At 39.8% G+C, this 9724-nt stretch overlaps 1 protein-coding gene across 1 annotated transcript in view; it reads left to right on the top strand.

Annotated features, from left to right (window-relative positions):
- LOC106650841 (sushi, von Willebrand factor type A, EGF and pentraxin domain-containing protein 1) overlaps positions 1–9721 on the top strand; it is a 37298-nt gene extending 27577 nt beyond the window's left edge. Inside the window, exons 13-22 of the mRNA XM_014369068.2 lie at positions 28–151; positions 300–362; positions 1052–1242; positions 1332–1969; positions 2054–2403; positions 2491–2693; positions 3096–3212; positions 3580–6164; positions 6244–6383; positions 9647–9721. Of these exons, the coding sequence (XP_014224554.1) occupies positions 28–151; positions 300–362; positions 1052–1242; positions 1332–1969; positions 2054–2403; positions 2491–2693; positions 3096–3212; positions 3580–3611 (1718 nt within the window). The 3' untranslated portion in view covers positions 3612–6164; positions 6244–6383; positions 9647–9721. The remainder of the gene's footprint in view (positions 1–27; positions 152–299; positions 363–1051; positions 1243–1331; positions 1970–2053; positions 2404–2490; positions 2694–3095; positions 3213–3579; positions 6165–6243; positions 6384–9646) is intronic.
- Positions 9722–9724: the final 3 nt, after the last annotated feature.

The raw sequence follows: 9724 nt of genomic DNA, 5'->3' as shown, positions 1-9724 counted from the left end.
TTATTCATAAATGATTACCACCCACAGGAACACGGGATTGTAGAGATCTGAAAATTAACGTTCAGTGCGATCATCGCACGCGTTCAAGGCGACAGGCTACTGAAGATGACGCCGGAACATACGAAGTCAGCGTAGAAATTTTGACCGAAGCGTGAGTACATTTTTACCATATTAATAATATTAAAAAAAATATCTCATTTTGAAATCTTACCAAAAATAAAAGTAAAGAAAGGTCGTAGATATTTTAAATCAATAAAATATACAGTGTTTAAAACTGAAAATATTTTATTACTCACTAGAATGAGACAAGCCCGCCAAGGCAGTGATACCTACGAAGTGGAAATCTCATTCCCAGCTATAAAGTAAGACTGAGTTTTCGCGAACAGACATTAGTAAACATGATTTGTAACACAAATCACTTTTGTCTAACCGTCACTAATAAGGGTTAATTATCCTACAAGGGGCTACATTTATTAGTTTTAAAATCCCTTTGAATATTACAAAGACATAAGTATTAGTTTAGATGAAAAACAAAATAATCATTCTGAAATATATTTACAAAATATTTTATTACTTTTTTAACAAATCAGTATTTATAGTCGTTGGATCGGTGCATGTGCTTATTGATTTATAAGTAATATAATATAAGTTTACTTTACATATTACATACATAGAATTGGGTTCTCTAGGATTAAACTCTTTTTAGAGCTATAAGTCTTAGAGCTTTTTGATGTAGTAGTTGTATTAAAAAAAACTTAATATAACTATTAATTTAGTTTAGTTTGCGCCATTAATTCGTACGCAACGTAGGATAAATTTTTAAATGAACACCAGGAAAAGACAAATGGTTCATTACAAAATACATATAAACGTACTCCAGTGACTACCCCATTGTTGAATAATATCAAAATAATAAATTACGAGTATTTTATTAATATATGTCAAACAGATTAATAATTATATGTGTCTGTACATAAATAATAATCAGTATAATGAATGTTTGTTGAGTGGTACCATAATTTTGAAAACTAACATAAAATTATTTCTTCAGTGATCCAATTTTGAACTCAAACACGAACGAAAGACAGACCATTCAAACTCTATTGGAGAAACTCATTTTGGAGGAAGATAAATTCGATGTGCGTGAAATTCTACCGAACACTGTTGCTGATCCAGCCTCTCTAGTCTTGGAATCCGATTACGCTTGCCCGATCGGACAAGTTGTAATGGCTCCCGATTGTGGTAATTATTTTTCTTATTTTAAACATTAAACATATCTTTTCAATATCTCCATAAGAAAAATTCAACTCATAATTCTTTTCTCGTGACAGTGCCATGTGCCATCGGTAGCTACTACAACAAAGCCACTCAGAAATGTGAGTCGTGCCCGGTCGGCACCTATCAGAACAAGTCCGGCCAGCTCAAGTGCAACCAGTGCCCCGCGATCTCGGGCCGACCGTCCGTGACGATCGGCGTCGGTGCTCGCAGCATCGAAGATTGCAAGGAGAGCTGTCCAGCCGGCAAATACTACGACGAGGGCTCGGCCGCTTGCAGAAGCTGCGGACACGGCTTCTACCAGCCTGAGGAGGGTAGCTTCTCGTGCATGCTCTGCGGTCTCGGCAAGACGACCCGCACGGCCGAGGCTGTGTCGCGCGAGGAGTGCCGCGACGAGTGCGGCTCGGGACAGCAGCTCGCCGTGGAAGGCAAGTGCGGACCCTGCCCGCGAGGAACTTACAGAACTCAGGGAGTCCAAGCGGCCTGCCAAGCCTGTCCTCTGGGCAGGACGACGCCCAACCTTGGCTCCGCTACCGTTGATGAGTGTTCTTTGCCCGTTTGCGAGGCTGGAACCTACCTCAACGGAACCCTCAACGAGTGTATAGAGTGTAAGAAGGGTACTTACCAACCGGAGGCTCAACAGACATCTTGCATACCTTGCCCGCTGAACAGCAGTACCAAAGGACCCGCGGCTGTGAGTAACACTTTGAACCTTCATACTAGATCGAAAAGGAGTAATTATTGAATTGCAAACTAATTAATTGTTACGCCTCCACAGACGAGCAAAGACGAGTGCACGAATCCTTGCGAGGTCAAGGGTAAAGAGATGCACTGCGACCCGAACGCCTACTGTCTCGTACTGCCCGAGACGAGCGACTTCAGGTGTCAGTGCAAGCCCGGCTACAACGGAACCGGCTACACGTGCCAGGATGTCTGCGACAACTTCTGCGACAACGAGGGCGTCTGCCACAAAGACGCTCGAGGTACGCCCGCTTGCAGGTGTAGCGGCAGCTTCACCGGCAAGCACTGCACCGAAAAGTCCTCGTTCTTCTACGTCACCGGTGGCATTGCCGCCTGTGTCGCTCTGTTCATCATCATCGGTCTTCTCATCTGGATGATTTGCGTCAGGTATGGATATTGCATCATTTCTTTTCTCCACCCTTCATAGATAAGACGCCTCGATTAATTTTTTTCGTAATTTTTTTTTGCCAACAGAGCGTCCAAGAGGAAGGAACCAAAGAAAATGTTATCACCGGCGACGGATCAGAACGGCTCGCAAGTGAACTTCTATTACGGCGCGCCGACGCCATACGCCGAGTCGATCGCGCCCTCGCATCACAGCACCTACGCGCACTACTACGACGACGAGGAGGACGGTTGGGAAATGCCCAACTTTTACAATGAGACTTACATGAAAGGTAAGGCCGAATCTGAGCGATCAGACGCCATCATATTTTAAGCACACGTATGCAATTCTTAAAAAAAAAATTGAAAATAACGCGAGCCAAAATAAGCATAGTATGCCTTAACAAAAATGCACACACAAGAGCAAATAATTGAACTGTAAAAATTGTATCCACAACGTTTGCACGTATCCACCGCAATTATGCATATAAATAAAAGCCAACGTTATTATATCATTAATTATAATAAACGTTATCACGAGTGTGCTGCTACATAATTATTCACTTGCTTATAGACAGAAAAAGAAACAAAATGAATTGTATATGTTGATTACTATTATATCTCTAATTTTTTATAAATATGAACAAAAAGTGCCTATTGTAAAAATGATTATTCTTTGTTCACGTTGCACGCAGAGAGTTTACACAATGGCGGCAAAATGAATAGCCTCGCACGATCGAACGCGAGCATTTACGGTACGAAAGATGATCTGTACGACAGGCTGAAACGCCACGCGTATCCCGGAAAGAAAGGTTCGTAGCAAATTTAAAAAGAAAAAAAAGAAACACATTTGCATTATCAAAGCACAAGACTATACAATCTCCTTCATTACAATATATGAACTTATTTTGTATGCCATTATGCCATACATTATCATAATATTTTCATTCATCATCATCATCAACATCATCATCATCATAAGCCATCATTATTATTATCTATCGATTTTTTCGCACGATCATTTCTTGATTATTTCTTTATAAATATTTACCTTTATATACATGCCTGCATTACGCATAATTGCTCAAGCTTTACATTTGCTAATTATATCGCTCTGACTCAACGATAATTTTCTGGTATTAAAAAGTTAATGTTTTTCAAATTTGTGCTAATTTATAGATAAGAGCGACAGCGATAGCGAAGGTCAGTGATTTTGCGGAATAATGTGGCCAATATCTCAATAGAACGTGACGAAAATTCCATTGTAACGCCCCCAAGATCAACGCACTTATTTATCAGACGTCGGCCAAGTGAATGATTCGTTTTTTGTTTTTGTTTTTTTTTATTTAGAAAAACTGTGAACAGAAAACTCAAAGATGTAATTATTGTAGACATTGTTTCAGTTTATTGTAATGACTTGTGTCTGGCAAAAAGCGGGAGCCAAGAGAGTTGAAAAGTGAACATTTAAAATCAAGCATAATATTTTGGAGCGAATCGCTTGAGAAAAAGTATCCTAAAGCTACGATCGATATGAGCAGGCAATTAATTGTTCAAAAATGTAAATGTAGTAAAAAAGTATAGTGAAAATTAATTAAAACGGAGAAGTACAGACGAACCCCTCCAATCGTGGCTTTGGGCTGTTTTCCTCGCGATTCGCTAGTCACGAAAATAATTAATACTCTGACTGGACGACTTATATATTATATTAATATTTTAAAATTAGAAATGATCAATATATTGCTTAAAATATTATACATATGTACCAAGTGTGATTGTTGTTGAGAACGTGAAAAAAAACATGTGTGTCTGGATCGTGCATTATTATAGTAATAAAATTTAGAAATTTAGGAAATATTCCGTCGATTTGTGAACTTCATAATACATGTTTTGTAATTTATTCAATGAGTGAATGAACTAGGATGATGCTTTTATATATATTATTGCAAACATGTCAATGCATAGCATCGGTTGTTTATTTTATTTTAATTATACAAGAAGTTTTATAAATATATTTGTCAGTCATAATTGTACATGTATGTTTCGTATATATTATATGATCGAATGAAACGATTCGTTCTTAACACATTATTTCATTGTAAGTTTCTCTAATTTTTCATTCAAGTCTTCCCAGTTTAATTGACTTTTTTATTCATGAATTAACGGTGCGAACGTAAAAATGTGTGTGCTGGATGTAATTACATTTATTTTAGTGAAGTAAGCTAGACTTAAGCGATTTTTTATTTTCCATAGATATATATTGTTATTTTATAAATATGTAACTATATTTTGTATAATAATTAATGTTACTTATTGGATCGAAGCAAAGTAGAGAAAAACCAATTTATAATGCGAAACGTTCGTTTGGATGTATCGACGATTTCACTGCGCCCTTAACATCTTATTATTGTCGTCGATCGTGCGAGCGAACGATCGTAAAATGTTTGAATTTAGAAATCAAATATATTTAATACAGAAAAAAACTGTGAGTTTACATAAAATTGTACGAGAAATTTTGTAAAGTGCTTCGATCGCTTGTTTTTAATAAAAATTATGACAATAGACTTGAATACGATGTTTACTTTCAGATAAAGATATAATCCGCACTTTTTAAGTTGCCATACTTAACCGACAGTCGCATAACGAGAAATCATTTCTTTCATTCGTTGGTAAACGCAAACTCTGCGATATTAACAGCTGCTGCGTATGCCTCCACACGCGCGCGCAGTCAAGGCTTTTAAGCTCCACGATCCCGGATACTAAACTTTCCAAGCGCGACAAACGACGACGTCGCGATTGGTCGAGACCCAGCGAAGCTTGTTTATTAGAGATTAAAGCTCGATCTCGATATTTTTCCAGAAATTAGGTTTATCAGCGGCTCTAAAACGATTCAAAAACATTTAATCGTCCGACATGACTCGACACGAGTATAGTGTGGTGCGCGCCGCGTCGCTGACGAGAAGTCGCGCAAGCGCATCCGTCGTGGAACCTTCGCGAAGTGCAGTGCCTTTCTACAAGATCGATAAACGCTTGTATCATTGAGAAAAAACAACAAACGCGACGTACGTCTGATTTTATCTAAATTGCAGCGCGTTTACGACGATATCGTGCACGACTCGAGTGCAAATTATATCAATATGAGGCTATAATTAAGTCGGCATTGTTTATCTTGTTCGAAGCTCCTTTTTTTCGGAGAACGACACTGAAAATGTGAGAGAAAAATGAGAGAAATATCATACGCACTCCATAAAATTGTTCATTGTACAAATACGCGATTGCTTTCGAACAAGTCGAGACCTGCAAACGAACGATGACGGCGAATATATACACACAGAATTGGTCTGGCTCCAACGTGTCTGGACGGCTATCATTGGTCGACGGTGACGTCGTCCGATCCGGCATTGGTTCGAGGGCGCCGAGGTCTGTTCGCAAAAAACGACTGACGTAAATCGGACTGGCGGCGGTTGCTTGTGGCGCATAATAGTAACACAAAGTGGCGGCGCAGTATATGCTAGCTGTGCAGGCTGTGCTATATGCAGCGTTTCGTCTACGCACATATACTGTACACACGTTTAACACTCCCACCGGTCGCCGCCGCTGTGCTACACTATACACGCCGCTGCACGATCTCTCGCGACAGAACGAATTCTCCTTTCGAGCTGAACAGACGCGCTTCTACGCAGTGACTTTTTGACGAGCTCCGCATAGCACGAATATATATTTTAGACACACTCGTGGCTAGAGACACACCGGTTCGTTATATATAGGTAAAACATTCTACCTTCGCAAGTGATCATTTATACCCATTTAAAAAGCTCGAAGCCAACTGAAAATTCATATTTTCAGTGCTGAATCTTCTGGAACGAAGTACAGCACAGTTATACACGGACAAGCAACAGGCAAGATAGCAGCTGCATCGTAAGAAGACAAGCATCTTCTTTCTCGGCGCATATTAAAGTCAACGAGACATAAGTCTTTTCAGGAGGGTGAGTACATCAAAAAACTTATTTAATTTCAATTTCACGAATTTTACTGTCAAAATTTTGAGGCTGACGAAATCCCTGCCGCTAACTGTTACGTAAAAACCCAGAACTATATAGATATATAATGTGCATATATATATATATATATACATCTATGCGACTCCACATCGTCCATCGGTCGTTCTCCAGTTCGAACAAGTTCACATGATCTTTCTAAGCAAAAAAAGAGCATATAGCTCTTTTTACGTAACACAATTTTGTTATATACTGCAAAAATGACTCACTTTTTATAATTAAAATACTCGGCGCGGCGCGGATCGTTATTAAATTGTTTTCTCGGAAAAAAAAACGATCGCGGCGATCCGCGTGCATGGCATGTAGCATGCTTGCTGCTGCAGTCGAAGAAAAATCGATAACGCTATTTTTGCTGCCGTGGCGCAGATCGACAGAATGTATAAGTAAACAAATTATTAGCTAAGTCTATAGATATATCGAATCTGTATATAATTAAGTGTTCTTCTGGAAGCGTGTCGCTGCCGCACGAGATCCGCTTCTCTCCCCGAGTTCTTTTCTCGTGTGCCGTGTGCTTCTCTTTGTACTACTGTACTCTATACTATACAGCAGCCGAGGCAGAACTTTCCAGAAAGTCGTCACGCGCCTAGCATCCGCTCGCCAAGGCATTATTATCTCGAGTCGTTGATGTTTTTTTAAATTTAAAGAGAAAAAAGAGTCGTATAAAAAAGAGAGAATAATAATAATAATAATAATAATAATCGATCGATAAATGATCGGAAAATTTTGCGCGGCTCTCTCCCTTATTACGGACGAAAGCCGATCGCGTTACACTTTTGACAAATCGATCGTGCAAATACGCGATATTCAAGTAAGTTCTTTGTGCTTTACGCCCGGCTATATATGATGTATGTATGAACGCGATGGGTGGCGTGGAATCGTGTTACGTAACGTATAGTACGTCGCAGTCGTGCGACTTGGTCAAGCTACGTATTCGTTTCGCGCGTACTTGATATATAACTATATAAAATAGGTAAAATTTGTCGCTTCCGCGTGTGTTAGCTAGAAAATACTCGATGCCTGAGATCGCTATCTTTCGGCGTCGCGAGCCGAGCTTATCAAAAGTGGCTCATCGTACGATCGCATAATTACGATCCGGCCGCGTATGAGATCCTTTCGAGCGTGTAGGCGTGTGCAACATGCAGCTATGTATATGCGCGTCGCTTAGCTGCATGTGCACTGGTCCCTTCCCCCGAATTTGTAAACAGAAACTCGTCGTTTTTTGTCCGCCTGCCAGTTAATTAAAATCGCGCTCGAAAAACGAGTCTGTCGGCAAATTTCGTGACGCGTCAATGTGTATATACGCGTATATATACCGCACACAGCGAGGGGATGCACGAGAGGATGATGAAACTTTTTGCGAACGAAGCGCATGATACGCGCGCGCGAGAAAGGTATAAAATGCAGTACAACCTCTTGTAGCGGCGGTGGGGGGGATTCGCGAGTAACGATGACTCGGCGGTATTTCTCTTCTCTCCTTTCTGCGACGTAAACCTCGTGATGTGCTGCCTCCGACAGAGAGAGAGAGAAAATCGCTGGCCACGGTCAATGGACTTGCCATATTTGACTTTCCCGTCTGCAGTGTGCACCACGCTGCACTGCACTACGTTATGTATATACGCGGCCGCCCGAAAGACCGCGAGGCGCGTGCAGTACACATGCTTCTTGTTTTCTTGGCCTTTCGCCCGTGAAAATCATTCGCGTGGTACGATATGCGGTGCTTCGGTCAATCGATCGCCCTCATGCTCTATGCACCAGTTCAACTGCTCAAGACTATAGACCCTCGTCCGATAAATCGTCGATTCTGCGTTTGTCGCTGAGCTCGTTCCGTGTTTTATTCCGCGACGCAGGACAAGTTTTTTTTGTGTAAAATTAACGAACGATATAATCTGCCTTATACTTAACGTAAACGCCCATCGTGTGGCCCCTTCTCGAACTTTCGATTTATCAACGCGATTTTACGACGAATTTTACGGCGCGTGCGGATTTCGATGACGACTTATACTACACACGCCTCACACTGTTTGATTTTTAGTACTCGAGACGATCTACGAGCATAATGCGGCACTGTATAACATAGCATTGTTACGTAAGCCTTTTTATATCAGTACTTGGCGCGCTGCATCCATTTTATAGCTATACTTCAATTTTTAAACTTTGTATAACTTTTACGTACAATATATCTTTTGTTTAACACAATATTTATTTTTGTACCTCGTAACCCTTCAAGATTGGCGAATAAAATGGATTTTTTTTCTTTCTTATTACTGATGATTCCTCAACTAGTGGAAATTGATTATTAATTTTACAACCATTGCATAACGGTCGATTCAAGTTGAAATAAAATTTAACCTAATTGAAATTGGCCAAATAATTGTCTAATCGATGCGAGCATCATAACTCTGACTCGTGGAGAGATATTCTGGAAACTATTACATAACTCTACCGAACTAAGATGTCGTTTTCTTAAACCGTGAATCAACCTATTTTATGCGCAAAAGTATTATATAACCAAAAATAAAATTAAAAACTTGATCTAAAAAATAAATTCTGATAAGATATTAAACCAGAATTAAATCGCAAAAACTGAAAAAGGATCACGCGCGAAAACATGAAAACCATCAATACATTGATGTATAGTACAACATCATGTATGTATACTCCGCGTGCTTTTATAACTTCGTGAGTTAGAGTATATTATAGCAATGAATCATGCGACGACAAAAAGGCGTCGCGCTGCCGCTGAAAAACATTTTAATTCGATTTTAGAGCAGCTGATAATTCAATTGCAAAGCTGCACAGAATGCATAGCAATTTCGTAAAAAGCCCGAAAATTGCGCAAAAAAATACACTAATTTCGAATCAACTGCGAGAGACAAATTGCCAAGAGCTGACCCAAGTTACATCACGATCGGAACTACTGTTAACGTATCGACGCATTTTTACGTTTCAACTTGTGCTTATACTTATTATATACATTGGATCGATATAAACTGACGCATCTCGACCTGCACGTTACGTGCGTAAAATTACATTCCTGCCTCGCGTTTTAATTATGTTCATCAAATTATTATCTTTTGCGTTGTGGCGCGTCGTTTTATATCGATATCAGCGATTATACGACTCGCTGATAGTGCACTTTTTCACTCCTCGGTCACGTGTCATTAATTTTTTTTAACGATTTAATTTTGCAGGTATCCAGAATCCCTCCTATTTACGAGAGCTCAACGGCTAGCAACATTCCTATTGTACACCGGGTCGAACTCAAAGTA

The sequence above is a fragment of the Trichogramma pretiosum genome, unplaced genomic scaffold, assembly GCF_000599845.2.
Source record: "Trichogramma pretiosum strain Unisexual culture from Peru unplaced genomic scaffold, Tpre_2.0 scaffold19, whole genome shotgun sequence".
Classification (NCBI taxonomy): domain Eukaryota; kingdom Metazoa; phylum Arthropoda; class Insecta; order Hymenoptera; family Trichogrammatidae; genus Trichogramma; species Trichogramma pretiosum.
This window is presented reverse-complemented; position numbering and strand designations above follow the sequence as displayed.